We start from the raw sequence: 22,474 nt of genomic DNA, 5'->3' as shown, positions 1-22,474 counted from the left end.
ACCAGGGCTCCTCCTTTCTATCCTCCTTTCAGTGAGTAGCTACTAGTTACAACAGCTTAATAGTACATCTATCTTTGGAAGCAGTATACCTCTGAAGATTTGTTGCTTGGGTGCAACAATATGAGGGGTTCTTGCTTTCATATCCTACTTACAGGCTTCCTAGTAACATTGGTGGAAAATAAGATGCTGTAGTAGGGCTTTTGGGTTCTCATGAGTGGTATAGTTCCTGTTAGAGAACAAAGCCCACTTGTTTTTATTTCAGCCAGTAAATTGAGAACCAGAAATATATCAGAAATGTGAGCTTGTCCTGACTCTTGGATCTTCTTTTCCTAGTGATGGGGAGTTGGAATCACGATGCTCCTCTGGTTACTCCTCTGCAGAGGTAAGTCTAGGAGACTTTTTAAACCTTGATATTCACTTATTTATTTTCCTTTCGATGCTAACAGTTGTCTAACTTCAGGTCTTTATTCTGGATTGGGATGGAGGAAAGGGAGACCATTGGCTTTCCATTTGAATATTGTGGATAAACATTTTTAGTATTATTTTATAATAATCTTTTTGTTGTCATTGTACTTTAATATGCATTATTAAGTTATACTGATTACTTGCAATAGTCACCTTTATAAGAATTAGAAACTCTTCAGTCTGTCCTCCTTTTTCCACTGATCTTTCCCTCATTCCAGTATCTTCCATTCTTACTATTTCTTCCTCTCTCACTCCCCTTTTCTCTATTTTTTTTAACTGTTGAAGGTTTTTTTTTGGGGGGGGGGCACACTTAACAGCATTTCAGTGCGTTCCATTTCAGAGCTTCAGCAGAACATTTAATGAATTAATCAGTCTCTGAGACGCAGTGCTTCTGTTTTCCTCAAGTAATCTCTCATCAGATGTTTTTACCATCCTCTTTTCCTTTCCAGGTCAACCAGGATCTTAGCCGCCAGCTGCTGCAGGATGGGTACCACCTTGATGAAATCCCAGATGACGAGGACCTTGACCTCATCCCCCCCAAACCCATTTCATCCTCGCCTTGTTCCTGTTGCTTTGGGGAGTCTGCCTCCTGCTCCATCCAGTAAGAGGTGATCTTCCAAGGGATGAACTGCACAGGTCAAGACAGCAGCACTTTCCCTTAACTTTGGGGTGTATGGATGCCTGACAGAGGCCAGTACCAAACCTTGGCTGAGACTGATGGAGAGATGGAGGAAAGGTGCTTTGGTGACTGGCAAAAAGGACATCCCTTTGCACTGTTGGCACTTACCCAGGGCACTGGCTGTTCTCTCAAAGCTATTTTTGATGGTGCAATATAAAACTACATTAAGTGCAAGTACTCAGGAGGCAAAGGACCAGCTAGTTAGCCTTGCATTTGTGGGAAGGGGCCTTGTGACAAAGGAGAGGTCAGCATAAAGACAAATCACCCAGCTCTTTAATTTGTGTAAAAGTGAAGGATGACAAGGCAAGATTCTAGTCTATGAAACCTAGACTATGAAAGTCTAGTCCGTGAAACCAAAACACTACTTAAGATCTGAATAAAGGGGATCTTCCTAGTCTACTCAGGATCCTTTACTGAACTTCAGTGCCTGGACCACTTTCTCTTAGGATGGTGGTATCCTTGCAGGGAAGACATCTTGTTGTTAGTGACACATCAAACAGAATCTCCTCGAGCAGTTTGATCCACTTTGTCCTTGGGGCCAGATACCTCTTGGAGTCCCCTTGCCATCTGACAGCTTTGGCATCCAGAGTGATTGCTTGTATCCCATTCCTTCAAGTTTCAAACGAGTTTGAGAATCTCTACAATCTTCTAGTTATCCCTGAGGATTCAGGATTTGGTCTCATGAATGGAAACTTGGACAGTGGTCCTTTAGGTCCTTTCCCCCTATCCATTAATGGATGGGCAAGTACTTCTTGGCAAAGGATGAGAGTTACATGCTAACCAAAGAGACATGTCTCAAGGAAGGTACTGAATTCATCATGGAGGAAAATGACAAAAAGTGGATCGTTGTTGCTTTATCTTGTTTTCTTTGTTGCGAAGTTTGTACTTGTTCAGACACGGTATTCACACTGATGTTGGTGTGCATAACCTCCTCTCTGTATTTATGTAATCAAGTGTTTAGATCTTTTTGAAAGGTCTGTTAATCTGACTTAATTTGCATAAAACATTGACTCTCTTGACTCATTTGCACATGAGGGTCTCTTTGAAACCTATAGGAAACAAAATATCCTGGCCACCAAATTTCAGCCAGCTTGTATGAGAAAGACAACTCTGTTTTCTGGTGTATTCACCTGGTAGCAAAATGCATCCTATTCAGAGTTACTGGGGCCTAGATGCTTGGGAGGTTTTATAAGTACAGTCTTTATTGGCACTTGGGGAACCAGAGTGACTGTGGCACAGTGGAAAAGTGCACAGCCACATGACATATTGTGCAACTGGTTTTGTAGCTGCAGAGTTCAGTGCTTGAGCAGAGGGATGTTTATAAGATTGTGCCGAATGCAGTAGGGATAGGCTCTTGGTCCTGGTCCAGAAAAGCAACTTTTCTAAGCCCTGTCAGTAATCCCAGAGAATAGGATGGAAGAATCTTTCAGCATTATATAAGTTTCTGTAAGCAAAAAGCAGGGAGCTTTTTCTTTTTTGTGGTCCTATGGATGGTAGGGAGGAGATCTACTTTCCAGTAGCTTTAGGTAAGATGAAGGAGATACCCATTTACCATAATTTGGCCACAACATGAAAATGATTTGTGAACAGCAAGAACTAGTGAACCTGAATCCAGCCATTTTTGCTGCTTCTGTTGTCAGGGATCTTACCTAGATATAACCTGGGCAGCTGGTGGATCCATGTCATGGAGGCAGCAAAGCCGCTCTTCCTTTCAATACTGCTGCTAATAAAGTTACACCAAGTTTTATAGGATCTCTCCCAGTGTAGGTACAATCCCTTCAAGGGCTTGGCACTGACAGAACTCCCTTCAGAGGGTCTGCAGGATCCACTGGCCTTCCCTACGAACTGATACTCAAGTAGCAGGAAGCCCAGAAGCCCTTGCACTAGTGCAACAGTAATGCAACATGAAGATGTGCTGGGATAGCTATTCTAAACCAAAGATGGCAATGGCTTCTTCCTAGAAAACATTTCAGTAGACATATGTTCACAGTGGGATAGAGTGGCTTCTTTGCAGAGGTTGGGTCCTAGATCAACAATCTCCCTGCTTCTTCTAGACCAGGAGTGAGGGACCTTTGGCCCTCCAGATGTTTCAGAACACGACACTTTCCCACTGGCTGTGAAGTTGAACTTCAAAACATCTTGTCGGAAAGGGGACAGAGTTCTTCCATTCCTGATCTAAATTTTCTTTGAGAACACATTAAAAGGCCACTTGGGAAGTTGACAGGGCTCCCAGTGGGATGAATGTACTTGGATAGCTTTGCTGTTTTAAGTGCAGTGATTCCCAATCTTTGGTCCTTCATTTGTTTACCTCAGACCCCATGAGCCCCAGCCAACTGGGGTTCAGAACATTTGGAGGACCAAAAATTGGGAACCATTGTTTTAAGGGATAGAACATTGACAAATGGCAGGAGACCATAGCACAGAACAGTGTTTGCCCATTGCACCTTTGGAGAAGATTGCCAGCAAGTGGTGGGAAAGAGAAGTCTGGCATTCTTTACCTACCTTTATGTAGAGTTGGTTGCTGGTTTCATTGGAGCATTCGGGCAACTGGGTTCCCTCAAGTTGCTTTTTGTTTTATATAGGTGTTTCAAGTAGCACCTTCAGAGATGACATCTTGACTTTCATGCTGAACTAGAGTTACTCTAAGTTTAGTCGCAGTGTAGTTTGTGGAGAAGACAAGCAGGGAGCAAAGACACTAGCAGACAGGGCAGATACACAGCTGCTGGTTTTCTGCTGTGACCCAGGCCTTGCTAGCAAAGGAGTATGTACTGTATGTGTGTACTTCGTGGTGGTTGTTTTTTTTAATTTTGCTTATGTGGCAATTGTTGGGAGAAAAGGGAGGTCAATGACTGTGCCCAGTAGAGGGTGTTAAAAGCTGCCTTAAAATACTCTAAATGCATTATATGAGGACAATCGTATTGAATATTTAATATTATATCTATAGAGAACTAATGTATTTGACTTTTTTTTTAATGTACATTCTAAGCAAGGGAAGTGTGTATCAATAAAACTCTACCTTGTACTGTGGAGGCTGCTTTCCTTTGTTACCTGAAAGAGTCATTGTATTGAAAGGGGGTATCAAAGTTGTTGACCATACAGTTGTGCTGGAGAACCTAGAGATTCCTAGAGAGGTGTTCTGTCAGATTTTTAAAAAATTGTGGTTTTTTATTTGTGGCTTTTCCATTTTCACAGGGGTCCTGCATCCCTAACCTTAGCGAATGCAAAGGGCCCACTATACAATAAAATGTAAATGTTCTGCATTTCTAAAAAGAAATTTAAAAGCCACTTAAAAGCCATAGGCCATATGGAGCACACTGTTTCCACTGCTCACTTGAAGCGCCATAAGGAGAGAATGTCAGTCATGATGGTGCTAGGGAAAGCCCTGTATTGGGTGTTTATGAGCCTCACCTTGGGCTGGTGGGATACACAATAGAGTCTCTGTTGAAGATCTCGAGATTCAGGACAAGCTGTTATGGTCTCTCTGATATCTTTTCCTACAAGCTGTCTGCTGCTTTGTGGCTCACTACCAAAACAATCTAATGTAGTGGTGTTGGATGGTGCCCAGGAAACAACTCTCCACTCGCACTATTGAGGTAACTGAAATCGCTTTGAAAACTGGCAATGCAAGGCAGGAACAAACTTCTGGGGTAAATCCTAGCCCACAAACATAGGATTAGAAGTAGGATCACCACTCACCTCTTGAAGTCTGCCTCCCCCCCCCCTCTCTCTCACTGTCCAAACCTCTTGCCGGGTTTGATGTCTGCAGTGGGGCGCAATCTGGCCAAGGACAGGTGGTTCTGTCTCCTCCAAAGTCTTCTCAGGTTGTTCATCTCACCACCCAAACCCCTTCTGGGGTTGGTAACTGCGGTGTGGCGCCATTTGGTTAAGGACAGGTTCTGAACTGTCTCTCCCCGCCTGGCTTTGTTTCTGCCTTTAGAATGTCAAAAGGATAGAGCAAGACTAAAGAAAACATAGCTGTTTTTGCAAGTAGTTGCCAAAGCAGGAGAGAACAGACCATGAATATAAGAAGAATAGAATAAATATGAGAAGAAATATTAAAGTCTTTAAGACATAGTCATGGAAGGAGGAGAAAAGGAAAAACACATCCTACCCAAAGCCAGGCAGGAAAAAGACTGAGGGATGATGGAGGCTGCTCTCTCTGGTGGCGACTCCTTCAAATCTGTTTTTCCTGCCTATTTCAGAGTAAGAGATGGAATCAACCCATGTTATAGGATGTTTCCATCTCCATCACTGGAAAAAAGCATATATATAACACAAACTGTGGAATAAATACTGTGAGATAGAATTTTATATTGACAGGTTATGTTAAAGGAGTATGAAACTAAATGTGATTCTTATATTTTTAGAAGATACAGTAATAATGCAAGTTGGAAACTGGTATTTTAAAATTTATTTACATTTTTTCTTCTTCCCTTTCAATGTCTTGTTACGTTACCTATTTTTATATATTGCAAGCCATTACTGCTCCTTAAAGGTTCCAGAAGGGACGCAGTGTTAGCTTTTCATAGTAAAAATGGCAACATCTTGTGATGCATGAAAACTTTAAGCTCTGCCCCATGAATGTTTATGCCACAATATATTTGGGAGTTTTCTTGTCATTTCTAGAATGAAGTGACAGGAGAACATTCTGAAGAAGCGCTGAATATCCAGGTTTTTCTATGCAGCTGAAGGCACCAAATCCTGCCCGATCTTAGAAGCTAAACAGGGAGAGCCCTAGTTGTTGCTTGAACAACTAGTTGTTGACCATCACCAGGCTGTATTGGAGAGGAAGGAACAAGCAAAACCAAGCCTCAATGTTCCTTTCCTAACAGAACCCTACAAAATTTGTGGGTGCATCTACACGGCAGACAATCCAGTCTGACACCATTTTAACTGCCACGGCTCAATGCTATGGAATCCTGGGATTTGTAATTAGTTGTGACGATAGCCCTGTTTGAATTTTTGGAGTGGTGTCTTATCAGCAACCAAACCCTCCCTCAATTCGTTCCCAGGCCTGCCTGAGGCCTAGTCGACTCGCCATGCGCCCCTTGAGCGCAGCTGCACTGGTTAATAATCAGTACTATGGAGGGGGGGTTGACAGAACGCTGTGCCATGCGAAGGGCCTTCTGGATCAACAGGAGAGCAACAAGAAAAGAACGAGAGGCAGGAAATACCAGTCTTTATTCTGAAGCACATCATCTCCTGGCTGGAGGACAAAGATAAGAGACCAGATACTTCCGCAGAGAAAAAAACGGACGGGCGCAAACCCGGGCACAAGGGAAATAAATAAAGCCAGATTTCCCTCAATGTGAAACAGTCTCTTTTAAGTTGGTCTTCTAATATTATGCTAGTGTCCATTTTAATTCAATATCCTGGCACATGTTTACCAATTGGGTTTTCAAAGAGTCTCATTGTCAACCAATCTTTTAGTCTAGTATGGGCAAGTACTGTCATTTGTTTTAGTAGGTCCCCAAATCTACAACAGCTTATGCTACAAACTGACTATAATTCGTTGGGTTTGACCAGCACAACAAAACTGGCAAGACCAAAGTGGGATGAGCAAATATTGAAAATGAGGATTTGCTTGCTTTGGCTCAAATGTTTGCATGGCATTGCACAGGCTCTTCTTCGCCTGGCTTCCAGGGAAATGGGATAATGTAGAATTGGGCTGAATTTAGTGGAATGTGACAAGCTGAGGAGGGAAAGAAGCACAAGGAGCATCTTCCAAACCTCCATTCTTCTTTCCACTGTTGGTGGGGCTTACAGAGAGAGAGAGTCTTTCCTATACAGTAGTTGCCAAACCCACTTGTTTTACAGTATTTAGTCTATAATATATAAATCAACCTCCCAGGAATGCAGCACAACAGGAGGGCAGTAACATATCAGGGCTGGAATCCTGTATAGCTCAACATAACATAGTAGTTCATATTGAACTATGCTACACCTGGGCGTTCACTACCCACTAGACTTACTATAGAGTTGCTGCAGCCTCCCCATAGCCTGATTTTGGGGAAGGGGGAGCATTCAAAGATATAGCCGTGTTAGTCTGTAGAATCAGAGATGTAGAGAGATCTTGCAGCACCACTGAGACTGCGTTTGTCTGAGAGTTGCATCTGAGGAAGTAGACTTTAGTCTACAAAAGCTCATGCTGCCAACTTCTTTCAGTTAGTCTCAAAGGTGCTGTGAGATCTCTACATCTTTGGGGGGAGGGGGTTAGGCAAGCATCTGGCTAGGTCCCCATAGCAAGACACAAAATGACAGCATCACCCTCTGGGGTTCGTCAGATCTTCTGAAGGCCTCAGTGGATAATGTAATCATTTTTTGTATGGGTCACCAGGGACACAGCCAGATGTTTATCTGATACATACACACGCCACCAGTCATGGAATGGCTGTGGGGCAGCACCTCTTTGCTAAGTCTGGAAGGGAGGATTTTGATTACTCTGGAGGGAAGAGAATACAGTTGTTCCTCCATATTCTCTAGGATTAGGGGAAGAAGACCCCCGTGAATATGGAAAAACCGCAAATAACAAAAACACTGTTTTTACCTAAGAGGACACCTCTCTAGGAATCTCTAGGTCCTCCAGTGCAACTCTGTGGTCAATGTCCAACATACACTGACCACAGAATGGCACTGGAGTAGCTACAAATGCTCTTTCAGTGCAACTTTTAGTTAAAGTTGACCACAGAGTTGCACCGGAGGACCTAGACAGTCCTAGAGAGAACATATTAATGAAATCCGTGAATAATCAAATCTGCAAATATGGAGGGATGACTGTATTTGCTTCCACATTGACCCCCCCCCCCAAAAAAACACATACAGATAGAATATAGACTTGCACCTGTGTCTACCATTAACAGGATGTCAACCCTTGTATATCAGGAAGGTGAACCTGAATTCTTCCACATGTAATCATGGTACCATGGCTGCTGTGACTTTGGAAAAAGTACCTGGGTTGCAGTTTGAGCTGCCAGAGAGCACTAATGCAGAACTGGAGAACCCATGATCCTCTAAATGATGTCAAACTCTAAATCCTGTCAGTCTTTTTCAGCATAGACAAGGATGCGGGATAGTAGTTCATCAACATCTAAACCAGGGGTGGGAATAATCCAGCCCTCCAGAATGGGCTACTGCAGAGATTTCCTGACTACTCTTTCCAGTGCTTGCAGGGGCAGGCTAGGGTAAAGGCAAGAAGATTGGGAAACAATAGCTAACCACAGATGGGTGAGCCTGAATGAGTTGGACTTTTGACACAGTGATCTGATGGGGTAGAAATCAGTTGGCATTTACGGAGGGTTCAGGCCAGGTTCTATTGATGCTAAGGGAGTCAGAGCAAGGGAAGAAAGACAAAAAGTCCCATATTAGAGCAGGCAGCAGGCTCGGAAAAGGAGCATCCCTTCGCCTGCAGACTGGTGTAAAGAGACGCTCTCGTTGGCTGAGATGAAGAGCACGGAGCCACGGCGGAGGGCCATTTCGGACACAGCTGCTGTAGAAGTGCCGACAGCAGTCCCTTGGACCACCAAGAGGATGCTAGCTGAGTCGATGGCAGAAACAAGGTATAACTTAATGGAAGAAGGAATCTGTAATAATAAAAAAGGAGAGGCATGTCGCTCAGAAAAGGAAGTGAAGTGTTGCTTGGGTTGGTCATTTACTGTATCCTTCAAGGGGAAAGCAATTATACCAGGCCCAGAACAAAGTGAGGAGCAGTGTCATTGGCCATGAAAGCCACTGGGTGACCTTGGGCAAGTCACACACTCTCAGCCTCAACAGAAGGCAATGGCAAACCTCCTTTGAACTAATCTTGCCAAGCAAAACCCATGATAGGCCCCTTTCAACAATGGCTCCTTTTCATCCTGGGGAGAAGTGACCAGTGGGGTCCCACAGGCTCTATCCTGGGTCCAGTGCTATTCAACAGCTTTATCAATGACTTGGATGACAGAATTGGGGGCATACTTATCAAATTTGCAGATCACACCAAATTAGGAAGAGTAGCTAATACCCCAGAGGACAGGATTAAAATTCAAAATGAGCTGAATAGATTAGAAAGCTAGGCCTAAGGTAACAAAATGAATTTCAACACGGAGAAATGTAAGGTGGAAAATTTTCCACTTAGGGCGGAAAAATGAAATGCACAGATATAGGATGGGGGAGACCTGGCTGAATGAAACTACGTGTGAAAGTGTAAATTTACAGCGCTTTATAAATAAAGGTTAATAATAATAATAATAATAATAATAATAATAATAATCTGGGAGTCCAAGTAGACCACAAGTTGAACATGAGTCAACAGTGTGATGCGGCAGCTAAAAAGGCCAATGCGATTCCAGGCTGCATCAATAGAAGTATAGCGTCTGGATCAAGGGAAGTCATAGTGCCACTCTATTCTGCTCTGGTCAGGCCCCACCTGGAATACTGTGTCCAGTTCTGGGCACCAGAATTCAAAAAGGATGTTGAGAAGCTGGAGCATCTCCAAAGGAGAGCGACTAAAATGGTGAAGGGTCTGGAAACCATGTCCTATGAGGAAAGACTCGGGGAGCTGGGGATGTTTAGCCTGGAGAAAAGAAGGTTAAGAGGTGATATGATAGCCCTGTTTAAATACTTACTTCCTGACAGTAAGGGCTGTTCGACAGTGGAACACACTCCCTCAGAGTGTAATGGAGTCTCATTTCTTAGAGGTCTTTAAAGAGAGGCTGGATGGCCATCTGTCGGGATGCTTTGATTGAGATTTCCTGCATGGCAGGGGGTTGGACTGGATGGCCCTTGGGGTCTCTTCCAACTCTATGATAACCTTAGGGTCACCAGAACTTAGAAAGGACTTGAAGACACACAAGACGTGTCCAAAATCCTCCATTCCTTTCACCTTCAGGAATGTGCTGAATAGTATTATTCAGTCAGCTGCCAGAAGATCCAGCAATACTGAAAATGAAGCAACTGTGACACAGGGCACAATTATTTCCCCCAAATATTTAAAAACACAGCAGTACACCCCTTGCGCAAAACCTCCCTCCTGCATCCTGGGCCCTAAAGACCAATGCTATGATCAAACTATACAAATGGCTTGGAAGACTGCACACATACTCTGCAAAAGATCAATCTTTTTTTGTCCCCAAACACCCTCTATCTGGCATGAGAGACATTTCTGCCAGGTTTTCAAGTTTCCCTGGGGCCATTTTAAGCCCTGGAGAGACCTTTTTTTTAAAGATCAGCAAGAGTGGAAGCAACTTTCTGTTCATTTCCCATTACAAAAAAAGGCCTCTCTCTGGCCTAAAATGGTGGTGGGGGACAAGGTGAAAGTGGCATCCTAGAGGACATTGGGAGGAATATGGGGCCATAAAAAAAAGCCCTGGGGACACATGTGGCCTACAGGCTGCACTTTACCTATCTCTGCTTTATAGTTACACAGCCTTCTTGCCTACTCTGGGAAAGGCATGCTGGTCATAGGCCTGCCATGCCAATTGGCAATGAGCTCCTTATGTCCTTCTACTGCAGGGTTGGAACTCATGCAGCCCTTCCGATATTGTTGGACTGCAAGTCCCAGCAGCCCTAAAAAGTGTATCCAATGTGAAATAACTCATGGCATTGCATTCCAACAACATTTGGGGGATTCATGGTTCCCATCCGTGCTCTACTACAATTCCTGTCAGCTTTAGCTTACACTGGATAAAGTGAGGGACCATGGGAATTGCAGTCGAGCAACATCTGGAGGGCTATATATTCCCCATTCCTGCATTACCTGGTCAGAGGCTACCTCTTACTGATTCGTATCAGCTTCAGTATGCAACTGGAAAACCTCCCCTCCAATAAATTAGACAAGTGCAAGCTAAACAATGGCCACATAAGATTAATTCCAGCCACATCATCTAGGATTTTTTCCATGGTCCATGCCCTGGGAGTGAAACCAATGGAACCCCCCTCTGTGTGGATTCAACATATCCAAAACATTTCCCCACAAAAACGCATCCAAGCTTATTGAGATTCTTTGGACCCAGGCCAGACTGCAAAATTTCATCACAATAACCAGTGCAGTAGCGTGGTGAAGACAACTTTCCCAATTGGGGTGCACTTCAGATGTGTTGAGCTACAATTCTCACTCTTCCCAGCCAGCATGGCCATCTCATTAAAGTCTGGGAATGATGGCTATTGTAGTCTAACACATCTCTGGAGGGGATCCCAGTTGGGAAGTTTTGTTTTATAGTATGTATAGTATTGAAGTTTGGTTTTATAGTATGTCAGAGCGTACGTCACCTCTATCCTCATGACAGAGAAGTCTGGAATGGGAGGATCGTAGAGGTAGATGCAAGGGTCCAGGCGACTCTGAACAGGAACCAAGAGCTTGGAGCTGCTAGGAGCTGGGGTGTAGTTCAGCATTTCACACAGGGTGATGACATCGATGTACTTGGGTGTCAGGCCTGCTCGCACAGTGTTGTCGGAACATGCCATGCACTCAATACAGTCTGTGGAACAGAAATAGCAGTCACATTATGCGGGGATCCCCTCCTGGGGACAAAGAAGGCTTCTTTTATGGCACGAATGAAGAAAGTGTGACCCAAAGGCCATTTGCAGCCCAGAATCCCTGCAGGGTTCAACCTTTTCTTCTCATTTTTTTGCCTCTGAATACCCTCTAGGCTCTTGGGGTCATTTCCATCCTATTTTTGCCCCTCTCATGGGCCATTTAGGCTGAGAAGAGGCCTTTTTCTAAAATAGGAAGTGAGCAGGATATGTGTTCCATTCCTTCCTTGTTACTAATTGACCAGGGGGACACAAAATATATATCAGAAACATCACTTACCACTAGAAGGTATTTGGGGGAAAACAATTGTTCTATGTGGGTGAGATGTGGAGGGGGGGCCAGCCCTCCACAGCCTCCCTGGGTACCCCAGCTGTTCTACAAAATGCATCTTGGTTCCACTCACTCCAGTGCAGCGCTCAAGAAAAACATTTCCCCTCCTTTATTAAACTATGTATTTGAGGTTACGGACTAGCTTTACCCACTTGTCCTCCAGATGGTTTGGGCCAGATGGAGTTGCCCACCAAAACACCTGGAGGGCACCACAGCAATGGGTAAAAAGTGGACAATGAGATGTTTTTCTCCTCCTCTTACTCAAGCTCTGAATATGCACATAGAATCATGGAGCTGGACGAGACCACAAGGGCCATCCGGACCAACCCCCTTCTGCCATGCAGGAACTCACAATCTAAGCATCCCCGACAGATGGACATCCAACCTCTGCTTAAAGACCTCCAAGGAAGGAGACTCCTTGGAGGTGGAATCTCTTTTCCTGTAACTTGCATTCATTGTTCCAGGTCCTAGTCTCTGGAGCAGCAGAAAACAAGCTTGCTCCATCCTCAATATGACATCCCTTCAAATACTTAAACAGGGCTATCATAATACCTCTTAACCTTCTCTTCCCCAAGTTAAACATACCCAGCTCCCTAAGACACTCCTCATAGGGCATGGTTTCTAGACCCTTCACCATTTTGGTTGCTCTCCTCTGGACATGCTCCAGTTCCTCAATATCCCTTTTGAATTGTGGTGCCCAGAACTAAAGACAGTTATAGCAATAGCAGCTTCATTTATATACCGCTTCATACTGCCTAAGCAGCTTTTAACCGTTTTACAACTGTAAATTATTCCAGGTGAGGCCTGACCAAAGCAGAATAGAGTGGCACTATTACTTTATCTAGACCAGTGGTGGCGAACCTATGGTACCAGTGCTAGAAGTGGCACTCAGAGCCTTCTGTGTGGGTACACATGCCATCACCTCAACACAGAGTTCACCAGAGTTTGTTACTAGAAAGTCAGAGGGACATGGCACTTTGCGATAAATAAGTGGGGTTTGGGTTGCAGTTTGGACACTCAGTCTCTAAAACGTTTGCCAACACTGATCTAGACACTATACTTCAATTGATGCAGCCTAGAGTCGCATTTGCCTTTTTAGCTACCACCTCATACTATTGACTCATGTTCAACTTGTGGTCTACTAGGGCTCCTAGATCCCTTTCACAAAGAGTCTTGTTAAACCAGGTGTCCTTCACCCTATATCTATGCATTTCTTTTTTCCGCCCTAAATGCAGTACCTTACATTTCTCCCTGTTGAAATTCATTTTTGTTAGTTTTGGCCCAGTTTTTTAATCTATTAAAGTCATTTTGAATTTTGATCCTGTCCTCTGGGATATTAGCTACTCCTCCTAATTTGGTGTCATCTGGAAATTTAATAAGCATGCCCCCTATTCTTTTGTCCAAGTTGTTGATAAAGATGTTGAATAGCACTGGGCCCAGGACAGAATCCTGTGGCAACCCACTGGGAATGCGGTGGATTTAGCATATCTTGATTTCAATAAGGTCTTTGACAAGGTTCCCCATGACATTCTTGCAAACAAGGTAGTAAAACACAATGAAACATGGGAAAGAATGTATGTAGCCAGGCCCAGCCACCCCATCAGTTTGATATCTTCCCAACAACACAGGTATTATCAAAATCCCTGTTAAAATGGAATAGGGCAGCAGCAGAGGCAGTGGCAAATGCAGCAGTCCACAAATAATAAAATCTGCAGATGCTTAACCATCAAACATGGAGGGATGACTGTACTTCTAACTATGGCTGCAGAGTTAAACCACGGACTTCACTGCCACAAAACCATACTTATATCTTTGTTTTGGACAGCTGCCTCCGAATGTAGTGGAGTCTCCTTCCTCTGAGGTTTTTAAACAGAGGCTGGATGGCCATATGTCAGGAGAGTTTTGATTGTGTATTCCTGTATGGCAGAACTGGGTTGGCTTGGATGTCCCTTGTAGTCCCTTCTAGTTCTATGATTCTTTAAAATGCACACAATGCTGTTATATTTCTCCTTCCAAATAAGCATAAACTCACCTCCGTAGAGGTAGGCGTGAGGTTCGTTGGCTCCCAGAAACATGCATTCTCCTGGCTTTAGTTTCACTAGGTTCAAGAAATAGATGGCGAAGCAGCCGATGTCTCCGGGGTATTGGGAGTGGAGTTTGAGAAGAAGTTCACCGCAGCTGGCTGAGGTATCTTTCCCTGCAGCTGCTGTGGATCAGAAGCATATGGAGAAAGAGAGCCTAGTAAGTAATGGATGCAGTGTTTCCTCTCATCACTATTGTTGGATCCCATCACATTTGGGTCCTGATTCACTCATGTCCCAGTCAGAGCAGGTTCAGAGATTACAAAAATTAAACCAAGCCATATGGGTCACTACAGAACAAAAAAGCATCTGAGGAAGTAGACTGAAGCCTACCAAAGTTCATGCTGCCAGCTCCTTTCTTTCAGTTAATCTCAAAGGTGCTACAAGATCTAACACAGCTATATATCTGAATTCTACCACTAGAGAACGGTTAGTTTATGGATAACAAAGAAGTTGACTAAAGCAGAACATGAGTGAATGATGAATGCAAAGGAAGCTTGTATAAACACATACACACCCTTTGGTCCCCTAAGGTGATTCAGGACACTGCGCAATGGGCTGGCAGCAAGCCTATTCTCCACAGGAGAGATCAAAAGCACATGATCCTGCTAAAATCTATAAATATGTTCCTACACGCTCAAAGGTGTCATGAAAAATGTGATCAGGGCAGAAAATTGGTTTCTTTAACATTCTTCCAGTCCCAGTCCCACTATTTTAGACTACAATTCCCATCTTCCCCACATGCCCAGTGGTGAGGGATGATGGGGCCCAGATACACCTTGGAAAGTTCTTTTGCACCTGTGCTGTTTATTATTTCTCTGCTACTTTCTGTTTCTTTTTTGAAAGCACAATTCCTTAGGCTTATGAAGAGAATAGCATAAAACCTCTCTCTTTCTCTCATCTCACCCTTTCAAAATGCCCTCCCCACAAAAAAAGGGAAGAAACTAACTAGAAACTGGTATTACATGACAATTGGGTAAAGAGGGGCTTTACATACTTCTTCCTTTGCAGCTTCTGAAAACTCATTGGTAACCCCCTCCCCAAATGGTTCTAAAGATTTCAGCCCATTTTTCAGCCAACTGTTCCCACCATAAAAACACAGTTGTTTGGGTCCCCTTGACCCCTACCACCACCCCCTAATGGGAAAATTGCCTAGGTTTTGGCTAAAACCTGGAACCATTTTATAATTTCTGGCTGTACCAGGAACAACATTGTGGCCCACAAGATGTGAAATGGCCCTTACCCACTTCACAGTTGCCCATGCCAGGGTTACATCAACAAAGCAACATCACTCTTTCTTGGTACACTGCTTCTGAAATGTAATTTTGTTCCACTCTAACCACTTCTCCCAAGTAACTTTTGTTCTTGTGTGCCTTCAAGCTGTTTCTGACTTACGGCAACTCTTGGCAGAAGCCCCCACCTTTCTGTCCAGTTGCAGAAAGCTATGGTGAATGCTCTCTGAGCTCACACAGAACCCACCTTCTTGGGAAATCCGCTTCACCAACATGTTGAGCTGGTCCACAAAGACCTTCTTCTCGCTCTTCATCATTCTGGTAAAGCAGACACGCAAAGCAGCCGCCACACCCCGAGGGTCATCGCTCACGCTGCGCTCCAGCTGTTCTGCGGCCACGTTCCCAATTAGGGTCCGGAATTCAGGAACATCTGCAGGGAAAGCCAAAAGTCATGTTGGTTTTCTCCTATTGAGACTACCTTCAGACATGTGGGACTGCAGCACACATCATTTCCAAAGCAGCCTGGTCTTCAATGTATCTGGAGGGCACAAGACCTAGGTAACACATCCAGAAGGTTTTAGGTTCAGGAAAGGTGTTTTATGGCAGGGATGTGGAACATTGGACTGAAAGTCCCAGCAACCCTAGTCAGCAGATCTAACTGAGAGCAATCCCAAAAGCTGGAGTTCAACAACATCTGGCATGCAATACTTCTCTTCTAATGCCAATCACTTTAAACCAAATTTGACACTGGCAACCACTAATCCAATTTAATATCTGGGTTCAAGAACAGAAACATTCATCCAACAAGCCCCTACATATTAACCAACACCAGAGATTTTCTGAATTCCAGATGTTTTGAACTACAGCTCTGATAACCTATCATTGTTCATCATGCTGGTTATGGCTTCAGGGAGTTGAAATCCAAACTCACTTTGACCTAATGAAAAATATTAGGCAAATAAAATAAAATTAAAAAATCTGCTATGCAGAGTGTCGCATATTCTTCTCTTAAACTCATGTGAATTAGAGTGAGGCACAATTAGCAAGAACTGACTGCTGCATCAGAGGAACGAAACATCTCTTCTGATTAATTCAGCTACTTCCACTTCCACAAATGCATAAAATAAGAATACATTACAGTCTATATAGAAGAGTATCCACATTACTGCACTACACTCTTATAGAGCTGCTATTCTACTTTTACTGCTCTGGCTGCCTCCTGTTGCATTCTGGGGTGTGTAGTTCAGTGAGGTCTAAGAGTTCTCTGGCTGAGAATTTTAAATGCTCTTTCTTAAACTGAAAATCCCAGAATGGAACAGGAGGCAGTCAGAGCAGTTAAAGTGGAATAGCAGTGCTATAAGAACATAGTGCGGTAATCTAGCAAGTATTTGCTGCCAAATCTTCCCAGCAGACACTTATTCAGCTTTCTACGCAATGTGCATTATACAGAAATCTCATCACCTACTGAGACCTCTTATGTTCATTGTTTGATGCTTAGTACAGAGTGCGACTTATTCACTTTCCAATGCACCCATGTAGTGGTCCTGTTTCATACTTACTCTGGAGGAAAGCCACAATTTCCTCAACAGGCCGGAAGCCACACATGCCCTCAAAGGGAGTGAGGGCAATTGCCATCTCCGGCTTGTGGTTGGCATCTGGATAGTGTTCTGGATATTGAGCATGAAGCTTTTCTGCCAATTCCTGGGAAGAGAAGAAGAAGGGCCAAAGTTCAGACCTATGACATTTCTTGCACAGCAACCAGAAGCTATCCTGAATATTTGTACCCCATGAAGACAGCTTACCTTGGTGGGATGGGCTTGGATGGACAAGGCTGTGTTGACTGACAGCACTTTGAACAAGAATGGCAGCTGCCCTTGGAAAGTATCCTTCACCTTGGAGCCCAGGCACCCGGGGTTGTCTGCGATCCATTGCCCTAAGGTCTTTTGAGGGATGCGATTATCTAGAATCACTGCATCTCCTTTGGGGTGAGTACCCATCCAAAGCTAGGAGGAAAGAAAACAACATACAGTACACACTGTGGTTGCATCGGTAGCTTTTTTCTACCAGATTGGAGCTGCAATGCTGTATGGTTCAGCACAGCATACTAGATTTACACTCAGACCAATGTTAAGCTGAGTGATATACCACCCCTGACATCTTGAACAGCACCTGAAACCCTTCATCTTACCCCTTCCCATAGTCCCTGCTTCATGGGAAGGGAGCAGAATTGTGGAAATGTCTGCTTATGTCCCACAGCCAGAGGTGAAATGCAAAAGGGCGATGCATATGTTGTGTATGTCCTTAACAGGATGCCAGCGTGGAAGAGTATTTCAGCACCCTCCAGACATGTGGGACTATAATCCCCATCATCCCCAGCAAATTGACATGGGTGATAAATGTTATTGTGCAAACATAGTGCAATACAAAAGTATATTACTTCTGGTCCTGAGTCATCATCCATCATGACTCATAGTCATCGACAGACTCAGCTTCCATAAATTCACCCAGTGCTCTTTCAAAGCCATCCGTGTGAGCAGCCATCACTACATCTTGTGGCAATGAATGCCATAGTTTAACTATTTGCTACATGAAGATATATAGTTGGCCCTCCTTATCCGTGGCTTTGACTTTTGCAGATTTGATTATTCACAGTGAATTTTTAATTGCAGTTTTTCCACTTTCATGGGGGTCCTGTGCACTTAACCCCAGCGGATGTGGAGGTCCACTGTCCTTCCTTTTAGTTTCTCTGAATTTCCAGCATTAAGCTACAGCAAATGAACCAGTGGGTTCTAGTATTACAAGAGAAGGGCGAAAAACTTCCCCTTATCCACTTTCTCCTCCTTTGCACACAGAACCAGGAAAAGTTACATTTCCATTTAACACCTCTTAGACTCTGTAACACTGTGCCAGCTGAGGATTTCTGGGATTCTGGAACGAATATTTCTCTATCGTGCCTCCTCTTGCTCACTCCTCTCCACCACCCCAATTGGCTAAACAGAAGGACAATGAAGAAAGGAAAAACTGACAGTGGCAAGTCCTGAAGACAGGGGTCAACAAGGGGAAACATCTACCTCAGCATATGGTTTATCTGCTTCGATCTGCACCATGGGATCATTGCTTGCTAGGAGTTTGGCCACTTCACTCTCCTGGCCTAGCTTGCCCCAGGCATAGTTCTGCACAGCACAGGCAAGAGGAAAGACTGAGAAAGCAGGGGGAAACACACAGAAAAAGGTTATTCTAGAATACAGCTTAGCCAGACAACATTGCCAGAATCAAACATATACCGACCATCCTGTTTTGGCAGAGATCATCAAATGTCCAAGTTTCTCTCTCCTCCGCTTACTTCCATTGCTGCAAACTGAGTCCAAAGTGCAAAAGTAACTTGGACTCCGTAACATGCAATTCTGTTTTACGACTGTAGTAATTTAATTCTGTTTTAATGTACTATGTTTGGATGCTTTTATTTGTACTTTTTTTAAATAAGCCACCCTGAGTCGCAGATTTTTGCCACTTCCAGTAGGCTCAGGCAAAAGCAAACTGCTGCAGCATCTCCTAGTTTGGGTGATCTTCCACACTTATAACTTTTCCCATCTTGATCACACTTCCACATTAATAACTTTTCCTGTCTTGATATTGTTTGGCCACATGTGTCCTGGTTTTCATCACAGAGCATACAAACATTAAGCAAGAGCTTCATCACTGATGCAGAAACTGCTTACATTTTGATTCTTTCCTACAAGGAAAGAGGGTAGCTTTTCTTCATCCTTGCTAAGCTCTTGCTGAAAGCATATTGGTTTTGCAACTCAAAAGACAGGCCCAATTCCTATGTAATGTGGGAGACTTGCAGGGTTTTGCCCACAATGTACCAGAGACTGGCACCCGATTTGTGCCCACTGATGGCAACTGTTTCTTCTTTTCGGGATCCTTGCAGTGGATTGGTAACCAACGGCTTATGGACCAGCACCAGTCCATGGATCACTACTGAGTAGCACTGATCTAGAAGTAGGAAAAATGGGGAAAGTTCCATTTCCAAGTGATGCAGAAATCCTACTGAATGTACAAGCTGGATCTAGAGCTCAGAATCTCAGGAGTAAGGTTACTCTGCTATCCTCCAAAGTTTTCGACTGCTATTCTCATAAGCCCTAGCCAATGTGGGCAATGGCCATAGATTATGGAAGTTTTAGTCTAAAACATCTAGAAGGTACCCTTGCATTGCCGCTGTTGTGTGCCTTCAAGTCATTTCTGACTCGTGGCGAACCTGAGATGATCCTATCATGGGGTTTTCTTGCCAAGGTTTGTTCAGAGGGAGCTTGCCTTTGCATTTCTTTGAGGCTGAGAGACTGTGACTTGCCTAAGTCACCCAGTGGGCTTCGTGGCCGAGCGGGGAATCGAACCCTGGTCTCCAGAGTAGTAGTCCCGCACTCAAGCCATTACACCCCACTGGCTCTTTGCTGCTGTTGTGTGCCTCCAAATCATTTTTAACTTATGGTGAACCCAAGGAAAGTTTCTTCAGAAGGGGTTTGCCGTTGCCATCCTCTGAGACTGAGAGAGTATGATTTTCCCAATGTCATCCAGTGGACTTCATGGATGAACTGGTCATCGAACCCTACTCTTGATTCTAACACTCAAACCACTTACACCACACCGACTCTTGGTTGCAGCTGTGTGTCTCTGAGCCATTTTGGACTTGTGTTGACCCTAAGGGGAACCTATCACAGGGTTTTCTTGGCAAGGTTTCTTCTGAGGAGGTTTGCCATTGCTTTCCCCCTGAGGCCGAGAGTGTGTGACTTGCCCAAGGTCACTCTTCGGCACCGTTGATCCCCTTTCAGATGACCTGAGCCTCGAAAAGGTCCATTCAGTGCAAGCACAAATCAAATATAGCTTTTATCCCAGAATAACCAACTTGGCACTGATATGCCCAAAGTCATCTCTTGTCCATTTTGATATTTTCTGCCAACATCTCATGGCCATATTTTATTAGATATAGAGAAGGGGCAAAGGAGAAGCAGTTGAAGGTTATGACGGATGTGGTCCCAGAATAATGGGAATACTTGGCTTACTATAAATAGCCGAAGCCTTTTAAAATCCATCATCACATGCCAGGCCATGTCCAGCTTGGGAATGCTAGAAATCTCCAAGTAAGCTTGCATGCCCCCTGAAGGCTCCAAACACACACACAACAGTGACATTTAAATAACCTTTCCATGGTCCAAAACACACTCCAAGAATAATCCAGTTTGAGACCGCTTTCACTGCTTTGGCTCAACGCTAGGAAATTCTGAGGACTGTAGTTTTGCAAGACACTCAGCCTTCTCCGTCAGAGAGAACTCTGGCACCATAACAAACTATAGTTCCCAGAATTCCCTAGCACTGAGCCAGGGCAGTGAAAGCAGTCACAAACTGGGTTATTTCTGCAATGTGTTTTGGAGCCACAGCTCCCGCTTTCAATGGAGAGATCAGCCTCTCTTTTGGATTTGTTACCTTTATACCTTCACTTTCATAGAATCATAGACTTGGAAGAGACCGCAAGGGCCCTGATCCAGTCCAACCCCATTGTGCCATGCAGGAACTTTCAATCAAAGCATCCCTGACAGGTGGCCATCCAGCCTCTGTTTAAAGACCTCCAAGGAGGGAGACTCCATCACATTCCAATATTATATATTCCACTGTCAAACAGCCCTTACTGTCAGGAAGCTCCTCCTAATGTTGAGCTGGAATCTCTTTTCCTGGAGCTTGCATCCACTGCTCCATTGTGTCCTATTCTCTGGAGCAGCAGAAAACAAGCTTGCTCCTCCTCAATATGACATCCCTTCAAGTATTTAAACAGGGGTTATCATACCACCTCTTCATCTTCCCTTCTCCAGGCTAAGCACCACCACATCCCTCAGTCCTTCCTCATAGGACATGGTTTCCACGCCCTTCGCCATTTTAGCTGCCCTCCTTTGGACACGCTCCAGTTTCTCAACATCCTTTTTGAATTGTGGTACCCAGAACTGGACACAATATTCCAGGTGGGGCCTGACCAAAGCAGAATAGAGTGGCACTATTACGTCCCTTGATCCAGACGCTATACTTCTATTGATGCAGCCTGGAATTGCATTGGCCTTTTTAGCTGCCGCATCGCACTGTTGACTCATGTTCAATTTGTGGTCTACCTGGACCCCAAGATCCCTTTCACATGTAGTTTCATTCATTTTTCATGTTGAATTTCATTTTGTTAGCTTTGGCCCAGCTTTCTAGTCTATTCAGGTCATTTTGAATCTTGATCCTGTCCTCTGGGGTATTAGCTACTCTTCCTAATTTGGTGTGATCTGCAAATTTGATAAGTATGCCCCCAATTCTGTCATCCAAGTCATTGATAAAGATGTTGAATAGCACTGGACCCAAGACAAAGCCCCACTGGTCACTTCTTCCCAAAATGAGAACTCCATGAAGGCCACTTTAAACTGCCCTGGCTTAATGCTAGGGAATCCTGGGAACTGTAGTTCATTGTGACAGAGAAGGCTCAATGGCTCACAAACACTACAGTTCCCAGGATCCCCTTGCATTGAACCAAGGCAGTGAAAGCAGGCTCAAACTGGGTTGTTTCTGCGGCGTGCTTTGGGCCAAGCTCTGCACGTGGTTCCCTCCTAAACAAAGCAATGGGGTTAAAAGGGTTTGTATGACTACAACTCCCATCATCCCCCCTCGATTTCAGAGGGAGCCCCTCTCCCTGGGCTCCGAAGGCTCACCTCGCAGCTCTGCCATCCTTAACCCAGGGCCTTCTTCTCCTCCTCCTTCTTCTTCTTTTCCCGGCCTGCAGAAGGAGAGGCAGATCTCCCGACAGGCTCCGCGGCCGAAGAGGACGCTGGGAAATGGAGTCCTCTAAGCCAGAGACAGGCCCCGCCCACTTTCTAAAGAGGGCTGGAAGACAGACAGAGAAAGAATCCACTTGGGCCAATGAAGGAAGCAATCTATTTATTATTATTATTATTATTATTATTATTAATTGGCTTTTTCTTTTAAGGGCTTATCATTATATTATTATTATTATTATTATTATTATTATTATTATTAAAGGCTTATTATTATATTTATTTTATTTTTAAGGCCTTTTTGCTTAATGTTATTAATATTGGCTTTTTGTTTTAAGGGATTATTATTATTATTATATTAATGGCCTTTGTTTTATGGGTTT

General features: G+C 44.0%; 2 protein-coding genes across 4 annotated transcripts in view; one reads left to right on the top strand and one right to left on the bottom strand.

The window, feature by feature from the left end:
• The window catches only part of FAM219B (family with sequence similarity 219 member B), a 14,320-nt gene extending 10,155 nt beyond the window's left edge, over window positions 1-4,165 (top strand). For both annotated transcript variants that reach the window (XM_042476645.1, XM_042476644.1), the window contains 2 exons: window positions 334-382; window positions 915-4,165. In XM_042476645.1, the coding sequence (XP_042332579.1) occupies window positions 334-382; window positions 915-1,070 (205 nt within the window). In that variant the 3' untranslated portion in view covers window positions 1,071-4,165. The remainder of the gene's footprint in view (window positions 1-333; window positions 383-914) is intronic.
• A 3,694-nt stretch (window positions 4,166-7,859) lies between these two features.
• On the bottom strand, window positions 7,860-22,179 carry MPI (mannose phosphate isomerase). 2 transcript variants are annotated; one of them, XM_042471059.1, is made up of 8 exons: window positions 22,029-22,179; window positions 18,369-18,496; window positions 17,100-17,300; window positions 16,857-16,998; window positions 15,545-15,727; window positions 14,017-14,190; window positions 11,390-11,598; window positions 7,860-8,724 (listed from the first exon to the last, which is right to left on the bottom strand). In XM_042471059.1, the coding sequence occupies exons 1-8, from the start codon at window positions 22,042-22,044 to the stop codon at window positions 8,506-8,508; spliced, it is 1,272 nt and encodes a 423-aa protein (XP_042326993.1). In that variant the 5' UTR covers window positions 22,045-22,179; the 3' UTR covers window positions 7,860-8,505. The 2 variants fall into 2 exon arrangements, with proteins under 2 accessions (XP_042326993.1, XP_042326995.1); XM_042471061.1 differs by lacking the exon at window positions 18,369-18,496 and having other exon boundaries at window positions 22,029-22,139.
• Between the last annotated feature and the right edge of the window lie 295 nt (window positions 22,180-22,474).

The sequence above is a fragment of the Sceloporus undulatus genome, chromosome 6, assembly GCF_019175285.1.
Source record: "Sceloporus undulatus isolate JIND9_A2432 ecotype Alabama chromosome 6, SceUnd_v1.1, whole genome shotgun sequence".
In the NCBI taxonomy this organism is placed as follows: Eukaryota; Metazoa; Chordata; class Lepidosauria; order Squamata; family Phrynosomatidae; genus Sceloporus; species Sceloporus undulatus.
The sequence above is the reverse complement of the archived record's forward strand: the minus strand, read 5'-3'. Positions and strand labels throughout refer to the sequence as shown.